This window comes from Catharus ustulatus, chromosome 9, assembly GCF_009819885.2.
Source record: "Catharus ustulatus isolate bCatUst1 chromosome 9, bCatUst1.pri.v2, whole genome shotgun sequence".
NCBI lineage: Eukaryota > Metazoa > Chordata > Aves > Passeriformes > Turdidae > Catharus > Catharus ustulatus.
In genome coordinates, this window is record NC_046229.1 from 7,044,679 (window position 1) to 7,064,599 (window position 19,921).

Consider the following 19,921-nt stretch of genomic DNA (forward strand, 5'->3'; position numbering starts at 1 on the left):
TCATCTCAGCAAATATGTTCAAGTGCTATTTTAAAATAAAGTAAGTCATTTATATGGGTATGGAGAAATGGAAAGCTATAATTTTCTGAATTATATTTATAATTCATTGAATGCCAGTTGCAGAATCAGAGTCCTTAGCTAGCTCATAGTTTCTCTGTATTTTTGCTTTCTATATTTGCATGCACACAGACTTGCTTTCCAAAAGGTGGTCTGAGATTTTCATGGGGACGCAGCTGCTGGCAGTGAAGCTTAAGTTTTACTTGATAGAATTCCAGAAGAGCAGCACAGAATATTTTGTTTCAAGACACCATAGACACCATCTCAACTTGTAGTACCTCTTTTTTTGGCTACAGAGGTGGTGATAGCAATGCACTATTATTTTTTTCAGGTGGTTTATAACTGGTTTTTTGTGGTAGATGTTGTCCAATCAAGAGGTGTGTTCCTTGTTCAGGGAAATGTTATTTTTGTTGGGTAGCAAGCTAAAAAAGTTCGGTCAATTCTTGGGTCTATTAATAAAGTTTTTGTTTTTCATTTGTTATTCTTGTCATGTTCTAAGCATATAATATATTGTATTTTAGTACTCAGAACATTAGGAATCATTAAGAATATTTAAAAATTTGCAGGGATGGACCATTTGACTTGAAATCTGCTGGTTATTTCTTGTGTGTGCATGTTGAAATACTTGTCACCCTTGATGAACCCCATCATAGGTACTAATACACAGATCTGCAGCAACAAATTTAAATTGCTAAATTGCTTGAGGAACTTTTCACTCATCTCTTGTCACATTTTTTCCAGAGAAAGCTTCTTGCTATCTACCTCCACCATGATGAAAGTGTACTAACCAACGTCTTCTGCTCACAAATGCTTTGTGCTGAATCTATTGTCTCCTACCTGAGTCAGAACTTCATAACCTGGGCATGGGACATGACAAAAGAAGCAAACAGAGCAAGGTAAGACTCTTTGGGCTCTGAGTGGGGCAGCTTTTCTCAGGGAAGGTTCTGATCTCTGCTATCAAATCTTTTGATGCTTAATATCTATTTAGCTAAAACTTCTTGCTCATTCTCAGCTGATCAATGAAGCTGTGCTGGCTGACATTCATTGAGGATTGGCTGACCTTGTGTTCATCACAAAGTAACTTCTTATTCCTGTGCAGGAAAAAGTAGTTGAAGAATTTATTTTTTTTCAGTTTATTTTCAAACATGATTCCATATTCAAACATGTGCCTTCACAGTTATGCATTGCAGTGCCATGATATTACATGGCATTAACTGTGTGTATGTTGGTGTAACTGCATGAGAGCTGTCTGGGGTAATAACTATTATAGTTAATGAAAATCTTATTTTAAAATAACATTCATGTGATAAATTAGTGTTAAGAACAGATTACGCAAAATGGTAAATATTTGCAGATCATATGAACTTTTTTGAGCTAGAGTGTTCTTACAGAACATTTCTTTGGGAATGTTCAGATATTTGGGTTTTTAATATAGTAAAGGTTTTAATATAATAAAAACTATCTTATGTCTTAGAGAAACCATAATTTTGCTGATGACTAAAGAAATTAAAGATTCCACCCCCTACAACTTTTGTAGATTACCAACAAATTTTCTTGGTGTTATAATAAAGTCTCTCCTTTAATTATTTATCAATTGATCATGTTATATTGAAAATAGTTTTATTATTTTTATTATTATTATAACATGTAGAAATCGTGTTTGGTTCTCTAATCTGGACCTGATTTCATAAGCTTTATTTACCCAGAAGATGACTCATCATGTCTTACCACCATAACATCCTATAGGTATTACTATAGTTAGAGTTATATTAATTTCTCACTGAAAGACTGAACAGTCATTTGGCCCAGAATAAGATTGCCACTTCTTTACACAATTCCAGTGGTTATTGAACAAAAAAATTATGCATTTATGTTTCTTTCTCTTGTGGATTATTAGAATAGAGCATTTATGCATTTCTAGTCTTTATTATGTAAATTATAGTTAATATTTCTTTACTGAGGTGACCTTGGAGAATAGAACAGTCTCTTTTTCTAATGTGCTTTTTAAATGACACTTGTGTTTCTCAGGAATTCCTCACTTGACCTTCTGCATTTTGTCATTAGAGGGATCAGCAGCAATGTTTCTGGTTTAAGTTATTCTAGAGAAGTGTAAAAGGTTATGGAAAAAAGCAGTTGCATAAACAGATTAAAAGTTTCTGAAAGAGAAAAAAAGTAAGAGAGGAAAAAGAAACATCTAGGTTCTTTCATGGGACCAAATACATAGACTGGAAAGTTGCTTAAGTCTTTTGGTTTTGCCATTCATGGGCAGTAAGGAGCCTCCTCCTTTTCTTTTATCCCACAAGTTGGTGTAGAAGGAAACACTATTTCTAAACCATCTGTAGTGGCTAAGTTCAGTTGACTACCTGCTGTTCTATTGTCTGCTTTTCTATTTAATTCTCTAGTTTCTTTTATTTTACAATGACAAAAAATTGCAGTGTAGTTTCTTTTGAAAAACTGTGTTTGAGGGGTTTTTTATGACTAACGATCAACAGCCATGTAATTGCTTTGTTGTGTTTTACTAAAGAAATCTATTAAGTAGCACAACTTTGATACACTAGTAATAAGAGTTTGCAGGTTACACAGACACCTGTGGTGACCAAAGCGACAGAAGCTGCTTGTTAGAAAGAGCCTGTACAGCTGTGTCCTATTAACTCCTTATGACACTTCTTAAAACACAAAATAAAGGGCTTGTTTAAGGCTTTATAGCTGCTCTCAATGAACTTAGTCCCTGATTGTGCTGGACGATAGGGTTTTTAAGCCTTCAATTTTTTGCTTTCTGTTAACAGCAACAAAGAAACTGTCATATTAACAGTGAGGTCAAAAAATAGTAAGGGGTAAACAAGGCATGCTGGCTGGAATTAGAATAATTTCTCAGTTGTGTTTAGTGTCACATCTTGCTCCTTAGACTGGGATTTCTTCAGAGGGGGCATGATGCTTCCTTCCCCCTTTGGGAAGTGCCAATGCACTGTGAGCATTCCCATAAATAAATAGTCAGTCCCTCTGTTCAGTCACTACCCTCCATGTGACACAGTGGTCTGGGAGCCCATTCTGTGTCCCTGTGAACACTGTTAAATGTAGCTTTTTATTTGAATGGTGAGAAGACAACAGCAACAACAGGAGGAGCTGGGTTTTGCCTGCTGGTGTAGCCCAAGAGCAGCTCATTTATACCCTTACAATGGAATTGTAAAAATGCTGGAAAAGCCAGGGTGGGACAGCAGAGGAATCAGGCCCCTTGATTTACAGCAGTCAGCAGGCACACCTCAATGTCAGCAGTAAAAGGCATGGTTTCAGTACTGTGCAATGGCATGAATACATTTAAACAGGTATAAAGACTTTCCCTGTATAAGCCAAAAAAATCTTCTGAATGTTCTGATCCATGGATGTCATTCTATTCCAAAATTAGACCTAATAGTTGCTTCCAATTTCCTCATTAATGAAATGAGGGTCCATCCTGAACACTGTAAAACAGAACCAGCTCCAAAATCTTGTTGTTTTCCCCAATTTTTAATGTGTTGCTGGGCTGACACTGATACAGAAATGTGCTTTAAAACCTGCATTACTGTACAATAGCACATTTCTTGAATCTCTCTATTTTCAATATTCATTCCAACAGACTGAAAAGAGTCTGTAGGTAGGAGTAAAATGCTGTGTGAGCATTGCCAGCAGTAGTGCAAGAGCATAAACATCACAGCTTTGGGAGTCAGATACTAAAAAATTTCTTTCTGCAGCCTTATCAAAATGAAGGCAAAGTCTAGTTAATACAGTTAAGGGGAAGTTTTGTTTCAGCTTCCATGGGTTTTAATTTCCTCTGACATCAGGCTTGCAATGAAGGGAGCTGTTACTTTGAGTAACTTCTGTAATTATGAATTTTTTCATTAATCATAATAAAATTATAATAAAGGGAAAATAAAATAAGCAGCCTTCATTTAGGAAAATAATGTGGTGCTTATTATAATACTGTTAAGGAACATACATGAAATTTTTATCTCCTGTAGTTTAGACTTCAATTTAGGGAGCCACTCTTTGAAATATTCTTGTGGTCTTTCCTGTTGGCAATCTGCTGGCAGCTCTGGCCCTGCCATTTGTCCCAGCACACACCTTGGGCCATCACTTGGGCTGAGCAATTCCTCAGGCTTCCAGAGGGATTCTGGGGTAGATAAACAGGAGAGCCAGACGTGAACAGCTCTAGTTCTGGTGCTTTTTGACTTCAAAGAATCGAGTCAATACCATTGTTCTAATACAATTGTGTGCATGAGAGTTGTATATGTTTATGCAAACACATGCCTAACTGGTTTTGTTAATTCATTAATGTGCATTGATATGTTTGTATCCAGGAAAGATGTATTGTGATATACACACACACACACCCTTATATTTGTACACACAGCATTTACAAACACAGATAATGCATCATATTAAGAGCTTTCCAGCACACATAGTGTTTGCCAAGCAAAGCCAAAACCATAAGATGGTGACTCAAAAATCTGGAGCAGCTTTTTAGCTTTTGATATCATTGCCCTTGGGGACTGTATTTCAAGCTGTTGCCAGGTTTGCTCTGATGACAGGTACTTGTTAGTTTTAATGTTCAAATGATAGGTTTTCACTTTGCTTAAGCTTAGGAAAGAGTTAATTCACTGAAGTGCTTCTCAGCAGCAGGTTGTCTTCACCTGCAATTTCAGTCATCAAGTGATTAGCCATATTCACAGTTGCTGACCCTTAATTCTAACCTACTGAATGATGCATGCCTGGATGAAGACCAGTTGACCATATTACTCCAGCTCCCCAATCCCATTTGATCCTTCAGCAAATATATTGCAGGTGTGGGGTCTGTGAGAGTGGGAGGAGGTGAGTTAATTTCTCACTGCCTCTTTAGGAGTGACCACAGATTCTGTATATATTGCTTGCAAAACTGTTGGACATGTTCTTTAGGCACTAAATCCTTAACAGGTTTCACAGAGCAGTGTGAAAACCTTTTCTATTGTATTCTGCAATTTTTTATTTAATTCACTTTAATAGCAATACAGTGCCAGTCAATAAAAACAGGTCAGAAGTCTAATTAATGTTTTAAAAATAAAGGTTCTCAAACACCAGGCGAGTTTGTAGTTTTCTGTGTGGTTTGTTTTGAGGAGGAAGAGGAAAGAAGGTGAGGAGGGAACCCTTCTGTTCCATGATTACATCCCACCCGCTCATTTTCTCCTTTTCTCCTTTGCTTTTGATTTTAGTGGCGGTCTTAACAGAATGTCAAGATCAATTTGCAGCATGGTTTAACTCAAGGTTTGCATTCTGCCAGCAGCAATTGTCCTGACCAACAATGCCATGTGTTCTTGTAACTTCAGAAGCTTTTAGAAGGCTCATGGCAAGGGCAGCATCTAATGACTTTATTAGTGTAGGGTTTCAAAATGGACTCGGTAATTGTTCGCATCTCTTTGTCATTTAGTCATAATTACTGCGTAGTATTGTCCAGGGTTGCACTTGTGAATAGTTTCCTAATAGCACTAAAACGGAGAAAAAAAAGGAAAAGGATAAAAGGTGATTGTCTCTTTAGATGGAGAACAAAACAGCCTGTATATAGATGATGGTTAAACTGTTTATTATACACCCACCAGAAAAGGTAAACTATCCCTGCTTAAATATTTATGTGCTTCAAGGTAATTTCATGTTAGTAATCTAAAAATGTCCAAATTTGGAAAACTAAAAATCAGCAGAGAATGCATTTTGATCTGGTCGTGATTAGGAAGATATGGATGTCTATAATATCCAACTATAAATAGAAAGCAGCCTCTCTGATGTTATCAAGGCTTTCAGTGCATCACTTTATATGCCTTCAGCAATGTTTTAAGGTCATCTGAGAAAAATAGCTATTAAACCCAAGGAATTAATTAAACTGATAGCAGGTGTTTTTAGTCCCCGCTCTAAAACAAAACCTCAAAGAATGTTCTGTCCCACTGTACTCAAACTACAACTAGTTGGTTAAGCTTGTTGAACAGAAGAGGTAAAAAAATAAAACTTTTTTGTGTCCTGCGCAAAAGAGGTGAAGGCAGAACAGGGGTCAAGACAGATTTGTTGGACTCTTTTGAGGAAGGATCTGGTTGTATTCTTTTATTGCTTGGCTCTTCTACTGTATTTTCCTCCAGTTTGGAGACTCTCATTGACCTAAAAGAATTGTATTTTACTTGTCAGGATGATTCTTTGACTTGTGAAGATTAATCTGAATTCTCTGACTTCTAATGTGCTTGTAGCTTCTCCCACTTTACCAGCATCTGTAAAGTAACTAAAAACCCTAGGCTGTTATTAAATCTGTATATTAAATCTACCTGTGGCAAGCCTTGGAAATTCCTTAGGAAATCATACAGTGCATGATAGGTGATGGTGAAAGTGCATCTTGTGGGTTTAGAGGGCTGTAGTTTAGACTGAATGGGGTTGTGAAGTATTTATCTAATCTGGTTGAACCTTTTAACATAGCAGTCAGATCTTCCATGTTTTAGGAAGAGGTAGATAACCCACCCATACAGGCTTTACTTTTGCATAAAGAAGTGGATAAAATCATACTTTTTAACATCTGAATTGATGTTTAGCATGTGGATCCTGAAGATGATACCCAGATAATTTGATTTAGGCTGCTGTATACATCTTTAAAACATGCCTTGTGTCTGCTGCTCCTTGTGTTTGAGTTATGACCCTACCAATGTGGGTAAGGCAGTAACTCTGTGTTATGGGGACTGAGATTATTTTAATATGCCTATTCAGGACTTCAGCTTTTACTCTTTTAAAAATGTAAATACCTAATACAAAAATGTTATTTTTACATTAACATTTTGATGAGTCTTATGTTGATTTTGCACATTATATAATTATTATTAAAAACAATCAGAAATCTTGCATATTTAATATTCATAATTGTTTTCTTCATACTCAACAAAGAAGTTACTTTAGTTTCCAAACCCATTTCTGAAATGTTAAAGGCTGTTTAAGGTTGGCTTTGGGAATGATCTAGTCATAAATAAATCACACTTTTTTTGCCCAAAGTCATGCAGTTTGTGTTCTCAAATGGAATAGGTCTTTTAGAAGAGCTCATTAGATTTTCTGCTGCTACTGCTTTTTGAGGACTGTAGGCTAAGAAGACACAGCAAAAAACATCTCCAGTGCAGTCTTTCTGTTCTGTTAAAAAGTCCTTTCCAAGAAGCATAGTGGGCACCATGTGCCAAAGGGCCTCCTTTTAGGAGGAAACTTTTCCAAAGTTTTCCTTCTGTGCATAAAAATAAAAAGTAACGACAGTAATTTATATGAGTAAAACTGTAACAAATAACTGGAACTTTGTTATTTCTGTTGATACAGAAAGTAAGGAAAATCTGAAATACTAGAAATACTATGAAGATCTAAAATATTTTAGTATTTATTTTTGATGCATTTTTCCATACATTTGATAGCTGAGTTCTCTCTTTATGGAAGAGAATTCGACCTTAAGTGCACTAGACATTGGCTAATACAATTGTTAATTTTTAATTGTTCATTTAATTGTTAACATTAAGGTGCTGGGGAGAGGGTAACAAAAGCAAAAGCCAATGAGAGCTTGCAAATTTTTTTTTTTTTTGGGACATACAAAAACCATTCAAAATGTAGCACCAAGAATCCTTCTGCACATTCCAGGAGCACAATACAGTGTGCAAGATGCAACCTCCTCTGAATTGGTTTCCTTGTGCAGGGTAACTGGGTTAACATAAACCAGCTAGAGTTAACATTTTAGGTTTGGTTACTCTTTCTGCCACTGTGTTGACTGCTTGAGATTTTTATTTTATTCATGATGCCTTGAAAAGGCAGATTAATCTGGGGGTATGTGCAGAGCTATTCATCCTATCAGGTTGTATCATCAGTTTGATTCCTGCAGGAAACTGGGGGTCAGGAGGAGGAGAGGCACTGAGTAGTTAATATTTGGTTTCAGGGTGGCTGCTGGGTGGTGTCCATGTCTTTCAAGGCCATGCTGATGGCCACTTTTCTGCATGGGAGGAGAAGGATTCTGAATTCCTCTGCTCCTCTGGAGTCCTGCTGGATCAGGGCCAAGGGCAACAGGCAGAAGTGCTGTCTTATACTGTGGTTTGTAAAGGAGATGCAGAGAACTCTCATTGCTCAGAATCCTCAGTTCTTTGCCACGTTCTTCCTTTCACTCCTCTGCAGTTCTTCATTTCTTTGTAGATTCTTTCCGTGCTATGCAGGAGTAGGAGTGGCTTCGAACGAGTTCACATTGGAGAATACAACATGCCAGCTCAAAGCCAAGCAGTGCCTCTGCCTTGTGCCTTTCAGCAGCTGGGCACCAGACATGTTCCTAATTTACCAAATTATTTAAACTGAAATACTAAAGGAATATTTACATTTTTCCAAAGTATTTACCATCATAGCTTTTTTTACAGATATTAAAAAATATTGAGCTCTGAGATCAACACTTTTGACGACCAGCACTTTGGCCAGAAGTGCCCGATTTTGTTATTAAAAAATAAAAGCTGCACATTTCCACAAAAACAAATTATTGCTAAACCCCAGCATCTACTGAGTGCTACATAGCATATTTAAAATGAAGAGCTATGATATGCCACATACTTGAGGCTTAAGATGTAATAAGTATTTCCTTTGGGTTTGAGAATCTATACTATTTAAAACTTTTTTCAGTAGATTCTTAAAGCTACTATTTTGTCATAATTGCATTTTAGGACCTTATTTTAAAGTAATATTAAATACATTAATAAAATTATTTTTAAATGAATACAATTACCAAAAACCTATTCCAGGAGTGTATTTTAATGTAAGGCCTCTCATATTTCTGGTAGGAGATGATAACATTCTTCTTTGGAAAACTCATGTGCTACAAAGGTGATAACTCCTCACACAGGTTGTCTCGAAGTGCATATGGAGAGATAATTGCTGTGCAGGCATCAGCAACTCCCCCAATCAACATCTTCATGGCACCAGAATAATTTTCCCTTTGTACCACTTTTAACTAAAGAATGAACTGTGTCTAAGCATTAAGACCTGTTCAATCTACATTAAAAAAACTTCAATAGTTTCTTAATTTTTTTAGCTTGTTTCTGTATTTGTCAAGCCATGATCAGTGTCCATGTTTATTCTGCAGCTGTAACTGCTGGTTTCATTGCTACTGAATCATGAAGGAAATGGTGCTGCCTACCAGAACTGTTACTTTTCTTGCTGAACTTTTTTCTTGTAACTTTTGAGATTATTTTTTAAAATGGCTTTTTTACTTCATAAAGTGCTTTTTTACCTTTGTCCTACTCCTTCCTTGAATATTTTTGTAATTTCAAAATAAAAGGACCAGTAGGGTGCTGTTTGCCCTCCCTTTCTGGCAGATTCCTCTATTTCCAGTGTTGGTTGGAGATCACAGTAATCCAACACTGTGGAAAACCCTTTTCCCTGAAGAGACATCTGTCTCTTTGATAGACTCCACAGGCACTTTTTTTGGCAGCTCTGGAGATGCCACTGAGAGATCTGGCACAGTTCTGTCTGGATGAAAGTAAGAAAATCCCTTGTAAGTGATGTACAGAGTAAGATACTGGTTATTGCAGTACGTTGTTTTGGTCCTGCTCACTTCTAACAGAAAATATTAGCACAGAGGAAGGAGATTTTTTCCTTTTTTTCTGGTTATGAATCTGAAAGTAAAAAGGTCTGCAAATACCAAATCAGTAAAGGCAGAAAAGGGAGAAAAATCATTAATAAAAATTCAACTCCTACTCATCTAGTAAAATAGCAGCTTTGTGAGCTGGATGGCCACTGGTGAACAGGACATGTGCAGTGGCAGTTTTGGGGATTGCTGCTGCCTCCTATTCAGTATTCCATTGTTTGACCATCTCCACATTCTTGTTGGCTTTACTACTTTTTAGTTCAGCAGACAAGTGGGGTCTTACTTGGGTTCTAGGGGGAAGGATGTGTTTTGATGTTAGTGAGATGTCCCTGTGTGTCCTCAGGGTACTCACTGATAACCACCTTCATCCCCCACAAACGTTCTCATCACAGCTGTGGTCTGAACATTGGTTATTCAGTGTTGGAAGTGCTGGAAAGAAGAGTTGGTTCTCATTCCTCCCCCAAGAAATTCTGGCTTTTACACCAGAATTGGCACAAACTGCTCTTGTCACTGGTAGGTGAGTGAGCTGAGCAGATTGTGACAGCAGCACAGCAAGGGAGGAGATTGGTGAGAGCAGCACAATGGCACCAGTGGCTGTTAGAAGTGGCACCATGAAGAAAAATCCCACCATGAGGGGAGATGTTGGCATCTGACATCTGTTCTGCTGCTACTCAACCAGAAAAGTGTGTGTGCCCTTACAGCAGCTTGGCACACACATCTGCTGTCATCTGCTGAAGCCAGGGAATTGAATCCTGTCCCTGGGTTACAGAGGACCCCAGGGTGTCATAACCTCTTAGCTGCTATGTAGTCAGCCAGAAGTCCTGCATAGAAAAATTAATCTCCCAGAAAAAAGTTATAAAATCTTCTTAACACACTTAAATGCTTCATTCAGAATTCTCTACATGCAAAACCTGTATCTATAAAAGCACATTTTGGGACTGAGCTATTGATTGACTAAATACAAACTAGACTTCAAAAAAAAATTAACAAACCAGCACCTTTGACTAGTACAACCAGTACAACTAGTACAACTGTAGGAGTCCCTTTAGTTTTTTTCTTTCTAGCATTATTCTCTACAGCACTTCTTCACCTCCAGTTAAATATTTTGTTTTTTCATGAAACTTGAGTGCTTCTCTTCTGGTGTGTTGTTAAAAGTTTTAATACACAAGTCTCAGGAATTCTCTTCAATTGTCCACTGTCTTTATTGCTTCCAGGAGTGAGACCTTGAGCTCACATGAGTCATTTTGCTGTGGAACATCACTACTGACTTCTGTGAGGCCAACATTTCACTTACCTCTTCCCACCTTGAAAGGAAAACATCAAAAACCATTCTTTATCTGAAGAGTTTCTATGTCCAGGCTTTACAGATGCTGTTTTATCCTCACCAGATGTTACATCTCTGTGTCGCTGTTCCTGGCAGAGCAGAGTTTGTTCAGCTTTTTTGATGTCTTCTTTCTTTGTGATTGTTCTGAGTTGAAAAATACAGAGAATCAAGGAGTAACACTCATGGCTTTGAAATACTTGCTTGCCACCCCCACCCATTGCCTTCCATCCAACTACAGCCAAAGACAAATTCTCTCTGAGGAGAGGTTTTTTAGTACTTCAGGTGCCTCAAATAAGTGCTTGTCACACTTATCCATTTTTAGGATTTTATTGGACACAATATATATATATATTGATTAAAAAATATATCACAGTTTTGAATCTTTTCAGTATCTTTGAGAAGAAATTACTTGGAGCACTTGACATTTTAATGCAGTTTGTCTTTTCAAATAGATTTGGCTTCTAATGCATGTGACAACGGGACTTTGCTCTTCAGTTAGAGCATACATTTCAGAGTAGTTGTTACCTAAAATATTATCATAAGGCATAAGAAAACACACGATTTAAGTTGCCTTTCATGAACATAATTAAGAATTAATAAGCCTGTACCAGTGGCTAGTCCTCAGAATTTCCACTGTTTTGCCTTTTGTGACCCGTGTTATTAAAAGTCCATTATTTTTACAGACTTTATTAAATTGGATCTTATTAAAGCATTCTATATTTGCATTTGGTCTTTCATAATTCATTATTATTATGACATTTACTTTTTACCATCAGATCTGAAAACATATCATAAGCTACCCTTTTCTCTTGAAAGAAATGCTAATTTCAAACAGTCCTTTAATGGAAGAGAAAAGCTTTATCAGTTTTTTCATTTATTCAAGATCGTGTTAAGAATACTAATGTTAGACTTCTGTATGCTAATATCTAAGAGCTTTTTTTGGTCAAAAGCTTAGAATTATTGTTTTTTAGACCACACTGCTAAGTATGTCACTGGCAGGGCACTAGTACAAAAGAAAATACAATTCTGAAGTACCATGTTTTAATTCTGTGACTGATAAAACCAATTTCTTGATCTTTCATTATTAAATTATGCTATAGTATGAAATTTACTATTTTTTTACTTCACCATGTTTATTAGATTGTTACTCTACTTAGTTTCTCTGTAGTTTTAAACTTGATTCAGCATGATTATTTTGGGGGGTAGTTTTGAGTTATAGTCTTCACACAGTGTAACAAGAAATGGAATTGTCCATGAAACAAATCACTGTCTCAAGCGGTTGTTAATTGTTTTAATTTAGACAACCTGGACCCTATACTGTTTGTAAATATTATAATAATTTAGTCATAAAAAGAGATAAAGAGCTCTAGAACTGAATGCAGAACATGTTAAACAGTAAGTGACATGCAGTTAAACTTCTGAATTTAGCAGAATTATTTTTTTAAACTTAAATTCAGAAAATCCTCTACAATGTTAACTATTTCTGTTCCATCACAAGGTTTCTGACGATGTGCACTAGACATTTTGGGAGTGTTGTAGCCCAAACAATTCGAACTCAGAAGACAGACCAGTTTCCACTTTTCCTTATTATTATGGGAAAACGATCATCTAATGAAGTGTTGAATGTAATACAAGGTACAGTTCTTTATATTCCAATTATTCCTTATGTGAGTATTGAAACTGTTATAAGAGGTCTTTGCTAACTGTTTCTCTTTCTAGATGTCCAGTATATTAATTTATTACACAAAACACACTTTAAGTTGCCAGGGTATAATTATCTACTGCTCATAAATGTATTAATTAGCATGGTGTTAGGGATTGCCATGCCTGTAGTAGAATTGTAGTTTACATTTTTATTTTTTTTTTCCAGTGGAAGTTTAATTTCCTAAATAAGGAGCTACACTTAGTTTTTCAAATTTATTTCCAGATACATTCCTGATTTCCAAAATACCTTGGCTGCACTTTTTGCACAGTGCTGGAATGCAGTTGGTTCTTTGTGTGTAGCTCCTTGTTAATACCTGGGCTCCTGTTGCTAATATTTGGACATGAGTTGTTTTTTCCAGACCTGCCTGCAGCACTGAGACCCCCTACATCAGATCTGGATTTAAGATCCTAATACAATCTCACATAAATGAAGCTTTCTGGCTTGCATGAGCAGTTCTTTCTGGTGTAACCATTCCTCTGATTTCACTGACAGCAGGATGACTTAGATGTGGAGTGTTGCCCTCTGACTGCTGCTCTCAGTAACTCTTCAAATTAGAGCACATCAAAGAGTGGCTGCCTCTCACTTTTTCTGCTTTCTCCACAAGTTTGCCTTCATGACACTGCCCTCATTTTTTTATTGCTTATATCTAGCAATCTTTATTGTAATCTCATTTTCCTGAGGAAATTCAGCCTCAGGAAATGCTGCCTTTTGCAGACAAACATTAGTGTTTCTTTCTGCATCTGGGATTAATAATTTTCCTGAGGAATCTGCTGTGTTCCTACCTGTGGACAAAGTGGTTAATTTTTGCACAGGTTTTGTCTCCTCAGTGCAAGGTACAGCACAACATTAATTCATAGTATGAATGCCTGTAACTTGTAAAACCTATTTCATAGGTTTCATAGGTTTTGTTTTGTTATTTCATAGAAATAGTCCTACAAGTAGCTTGGTTTTCTGACTCTGCAGTACAGCTCAGAACCTTTGCCATCCCACTGAGGTCAGTGGTGCCACTGACTTAAATTAAATTAAACTGCTTTAGCAACAACTTAAAGTCATAATACAATGAAGTCTTACATTAAAAAATAATCCAGATTATTTAATTGCATGCATTAAGTTAATGATTTGCCAGGTTTTCTGCAATCTTTTGCACTAAACTAAAATGATCACCTATTGTAGCCTGGCTTAAATTTATCCCTTAACAAAAATCACACAATCTCTGCTTGCTGTTTTCCCAGGAATGGGGACACTGGTATCTTTTAACAATACTGCCTCAATGAATGGCAGTCTCTGAAGTCCAGCATGTTGTAGCATGTGGGATAACATTTTCTGCTAAGGTAGCAAATGTTAGAAATGGGAACAATGAGGGCCTTTCAGGGCTGGGCAAGAAGGCATGTTGACAGAAGAGATACAACTATATAGAAACCTAAGACCCCAGTGGCGTTTATTGAAATGCAGACTGTCTAAGTTTGCTTTTGATTTTTATTTTTTTTTTCCTGGGGTTGGAAACTATGGGGACAGTCTTGTTTTCTTTAGTGGTACTTGTTCTGCTGGGGTCCAACAGCTGTTTAGCTGGCAGATGTTAAGACTTTAGTTTTCAACCATTTCTCATGGTTTAAGGCCTTTTAACTACTATGATGAGTGGCTTTAATGGGTAGTCTAGTCTTCAGTTTAGAAAGAAAAAACCAAAAAAAATGCATCTTAGGAGGAAATTAAAGTAATCTTTCAGTCTTTATGAAGACTGGAGGCATGCTGGAAGGAAAACATGGGGAAGCATCTGTTTTCCTATTGTGTGATCCATTTCATGATGCACACATGGATGACATAATTCCCCACTTCATTAGCTTTGCAAGTTTTTTGAGAGGTAAATAGACTGAAGAAAATATACTATTTGATATTTTATTGCTAGTTATACCAAATGACATGTGCACACACATCCCTTCAATCATTGTATTATATTTTTTTTTCATTGTTTTAAACCAATCCACTTGGATGCTGCTGCCAACATCCTACCTTTTGTTGCCTGACTGAGCAGTTGCTTCAGTCTCCCTGGGAATTCTAAAACTGTAAAATCAATTTCACATAAGGGAATCCCAGATCTACTGCTTTCCTTTAACAGCAGTGACTAAAGGACAAAATAGAGTTAATTTATGCAAGCGTAAAAGCAATTGTTCAGATTTGCACCACCTGAGATTTTAACCTGTGATCAACCTTTGTAAAAATAATTTTGAGTTTTCAGTAAAAAGGTGAATTGAAAGCATTCTACTGAGATATTTGCATTTTTTCTACTCATGTCTTTTTTTTTTTTTTTTTTTTTTTTTTTAGTCTGGCTATTTCTTATGGATTAATTCTAAAATGACTTCTTTTTTGTTTAATAACTTTAATGAAATGAAGTTCAGCTATCTTCCTTTGTTGCTAGGTAACACAACAGTGGATGAGCTAATGATGAGGCTGATGGCTGCAATGGAGATCTTCAGTGCCCAGCAGCAGGAAGACATAAAGGATGAGGTGAGCACTGAAAGTTGCTACAGATACCTCCTGGCTTCCACTAATCACTGGGGATGTAAATTAACCACGTTTCTTTAGGCAGTGGAGTTGGGTATGTTGTGTTTTAGAGTCTCTTCCATTGTCAGAAATTAAAAAGGAAAAGTCTCCTTTGTATATTTGGGTCTCTCAGAGCAACTCCTCCTTTTTGGTCTTGTTATTTTCAATTTCTTTCGTTTTTCTGAGCATTAGTCACCAGTGACTGTTTACATTATAGTGATATTATAGAGCTTAATGTGCTCATACAAGGAAAATTATCCAATTTTTTTCCATTGACCCTCTCCAAGTCATAAGTAGAAAAAAATAGATTAATATATCTTAAATATGTCTGTTTAAAAGGGGGCTGAAACCAACTTTAACCAGTACACCAGTACTCAACCACCATTCAGAATGATGCAGAATGCCTAAATGATCACAAGACTTCTCAAAACCAGTGTTTCAATTACACAGAAGTAGACACAGTGAGTTACACAGCTGAGAGATCTTTATCTGTTACTCTATAAATTGAGAGTGACATTTTTAAGTAATGAAGTACTTAGGAATTTATAATAATAGGTGTGTTGCCATTCAAGATTATTCTTATCCTGTTGTATAGACATTGATTGACAATAATTCACTAAACTCATTCTTCACATTTAAATCTTGTATCTCATTAGTTCAAGATTTACTGACTATAATATGAAGGTACATTATCTGCACAATATCTGTCACTCATTTTTTCTTCTTTATTTATGCTACCTGTAATTCATTGGTAAAGAAATTGACTTTAATTTTCATAATACTGAACACAAATTTGAATATGAGGATTACAACAAAAATCCATGACACAATATAACTGATATAACTGAATTTTTTATTGCACTTTAACAGGGGTGTGTTGAATATAGAAGTTTTTTTAATGCTTTAGTAAGGAGGTGAAATTGATATCACAGATGAGCTCCAAGACAGGTTCAGAATTAAAAACTGTAAAAGCTGATAAAAAGGAAAGGAAACAAAAGTTGAGGGAAACAAAGTCAGAGAGGTAAGAGCAAGGGGATAGGAGAAGAAACTAGAAGGGATAGGATTAGAACAGAGTGAGGAGCAGGACACCAGACCTGATGCAGAACCTGGAACTGACTCCTGTCCTGGGCTGCTCTTTGTCCTTCACTGGGTGGCCAAGAGCAGTGACAGTGACAGCCCAGTCCCCACATGGGGTTGTTGTCTCCTGGCTTCTTTCCCCAAATGCTCTACCTATCTAGGGAGACTGGAAAATTGATTTTTATTCATTTCTCCAAAATCTGCCTTTGTCTGAGTTTTCTGTAGTCTTGTTTTTTTGTCACTGAGAGCACTGATGACATTTCTTCCCCAGCAGGAGCTTTTTCTAACACACTTTGACATTCAGAAAACTGATGGAAAATTTCATAAACTTTGGGGGCAGCTTTCTGGACTCGATGGGTTCTATACACAAAAAGAATATTTACTTACACCTTGGCTCCACTCATTACAAGCACACTGAAAAGGTGATCTCAGACACTTTTGCCTTTGAAGCAGGAAGTTTTCATAACAAAAAAATTACCTTGCTTTGTGATATTACTATTCCAGAGAGGGAGTATTTGACAAGCAGTCTGTACTCAATAGAGAGCTTCAGCCTGAAAACAAAATATTGCCTTTTTGTGGTTAGCTACGTAACATGTAGCTTTCTTGTAAGCCTTGTACTTGACAACTTCAAGTGTTCAAACATCAACACCTTTTCTTTTTTAAGATCTTACTGCAGTTGGTGCAGTTTTTCCCAAATATTACAATAGCAAACAGGATACAGAGTCCGGTTTCTGTTACTGTTTTCTTAATAGCAACAATAAACCAGTGTAAAACCACAAGAAGATAAGCAGAAAATTCTTTTGTGCTTTAAAGAGAGGAGTCATCAGTGTAGCATTGCTGTAAACAGAAGTGTCTGTGAGAGAGAACCAGAACTGGAAACATTTGTAAATGACAGCATGAAGTCAGTGATGAGTGGGTTCATGCAGCTGAAATTCTCGTGCACATGAAAGCTTCCAGCACAGCCATTGCATAATCCTGTCAGGCACAGCATGTTTTGCAGTGCCCTCTGATGGTTATTTGGGTACAGGAGGACTGGTACCACTCCAGCTGCTGGTCCAGGTGTTCAGCTGATGTTGGCTGTAGCTCCCTGTCACTGGGCAGGGATGTAGGTGGGATGCTCAGAGCAGCATTACCAACTTACCTCACCTGAATGAGCCCCCTCACGAGCTACTGGTAACAATAGTATGTTTAGCTAAGTCCTGTGCTTTTGTATCCATGTTTTGGTAAAATTTACCAGTTTAGCCTCATAACATTTTAATGGGGCAAATCTCTTGCCTATTTTCTTTTAGCATCAAGTGCTAAAATACCATCACTTAACTAGCAGTTGGATTTAATTATTAGATTTGTGTGTTGTGTTTCATTAAGCTTTTTCTTACATAATCTCCAAAGAAATACCTTCAAAACATTGGGATGCACATGTGTACTCATAGTAACCCAACATGCCTGTCCTGGTGTGTAACTTCTGCTGTTTTCTCCCCCAAGTTTTGTTAAAGGGAGATCAACCTGCTGTCCCATTCTTTTCCCTGCCCCTCCAGGGTTCTGGGTCAATCATGAGTTGTTGCTGTGTTGACCAGATGACGTTTTGGAAACCTCCTGCCTCTTTTGGACCATGCTGTTGATGTGCCATTGCACCTGCATGGTCTAGGTGTCCTTGTGTCTATTTTTATAAATTCACTCCTAAGATTGCTGTAAGAACAAGCCACAAATAGCAAAACTGGCTTGGCAGCACACTGATGTACTCACATGGCTCTGCTGATAAGAAATGGCCGATGGGTAATTCAGTTGTGGGTCCAGTGACCATCACCAGTGAAACCACTTGGCCAGGGTACAGTCCCACCTTTCCCAGTGCAGTCAGGTCTGGGACTGAAGTCCAACCTCATGCTGCATATGCAGAGTTATTCTGCAGCTGCATTAATGATTTCATGCATCTCATGGACATATTTTCTTTTTCTAACCATGCTTGCTCCCCTGGTCACCACTACAGGAGTTGACACCTCAGCTCTGCTCAGGCAGTGGGGCTGGGGAGTTTTGCAGAGAGGGAATAAATGCCATTAAGAAGTTTTTCCTGTTAGCAAGAGAGGGTATTTCAGAGTGGATAATCAGCCTCTGCCACTGTTAATCAAGGTGTGCCCTGAGATTTTTCGGGTGCTGACTTTGAAAAGAGCGTGTGGTATCAGTTCCTCTTGAGTATCAGTTCCTCTGAAGTGCCAGTGCCTGCTGCTGGGCTTAGGAAAACAAATAATAGTTGTAAAATATTCTACGCCCTGGAATGTCCATTTTTAAACACCCTGTGAGCTCGCTTGCTTTAATTGGACAGTTAAATAATCATCTCAGTGTGGCGTGATGGGCCCGAATAGATCCGAGTTAGTTCCTTTGTGAGATTAATGTGAAGAGATCTGTGATTAAATCCTGGCATTACAGCACAGCACACCTGTTCTGGGCCCATCCTCAACATTTTTTCTTCATTGCCTGAGGAGGAGGCTTCTCAAAGGATTACAGTAACACTTTTTGACAAGCTTATACAGGGCGGAGTTTCCATGTAATGACAGGGCTCATTTGATGATGCCTCAGTAATGCATTTTTTATTTTTGCTGTCAACATTTATTACTGTAGAAGCACTGACTGTTACACAGCTGGTCCAACTTGTCCACATTTAAGTAACAGTAGGTCTCTGGTCGTGTTTATTTTTGTCCTTATGCAACATTGGCACTCCTGCTCTTGGATTAGACTTCAAGGTGGAATTGTAATACCCACAGTTGCTTCAGAGACCTTCTTATTTTTACAAATGCCAATTAAAACCTTTCATTCGCTTTAAACTGATGTCTGCCAGCACGTTGATCTGTAGTGTAAAAGAGAAGCACTTAAGAATTTTTAAACTGGAAAAACAAGAATTTTTAAACTGGAAAAACTGTTGTGAACAGACTCTGACTGAAGATAAACTGTAGAAAACTGTAGGATTAAGTCACCATCTTTCCTCTGTTCTTGGGTGACATCTCTTTCCTAGAGCTTGAGGAAAACAGAAGTCATTCCTCACTAATATCTGGATGGGGATTTAAAAAAAATATATGAAGGAAAACCAAAACTCCAAAACAGCAGCATAAATTCTTTTTCCTCTTTTCCCTGCCACAGCACTTTGGGGCTTTAGGGGCCAAGTGATATTTTCATAACTGTGCTGTGAGAAGCCTGGTATCACCTTGTCTTTTCTTCCTTTTCTGCAGGGGAAGTGCTTCCATCAGCTCTGCATGAGACCTCTGCTAGGGACTGAAGCTCACATGTAAATCAGTAGAAATCAGGCATCTGAATACCTTGAATAATCTGTGTTCCATCTATCACTTTCATGTGTATCATAGCCTGTAGTATTTGCACAACAAGGGATTATGAGAATACACGAAATTCATTAAATTCCAAAGCACAAAAGCATTATGGTGATGACAGTCCTCTAGCAAAGATTGGGATTTAACCCCTCAAAAATCTAGTTAGCACATTTACTAATTATTACTAGTTAGAACTAATTGAACTACAGTAATCAAAATTTATTTGATTAAATGTTCTGATTTTGTGTTTGTAAGATGATAGCAGCCCAAATGATGGGCTT

The 19,921-nt window shown here is 37.3% G+C and overlaps 1 protein-coding gene across 1 annotated transcript in view; it reads left to right on the forward strand.

Annotated features, from left to right (window-relative positions):
- The window catches only part of FAF1 (Fas associated factor 1), a 152,078-nt gene that overhangs the window by 108,840 nt on the left and 23,317 nt on the right, over window positions 1–19,921 (forward strand). The window contains exons 13-15 of the mRNA XM_033067908.1: window positions 799–953; window positions 12,505–12,641; window positions 15,125–15,213. Of these exons, the coding sequence (XP_032923799.1) occupies window positions 799–953; window positions 12,505–12,641; window positions 15,125–15,213 (381 nt within the window). The remainder of the gene's footprint in view (window positions 1–798; window positions 954–12,504; window positions 12,642–15,124; window positions 15,214–19,921) is intronic.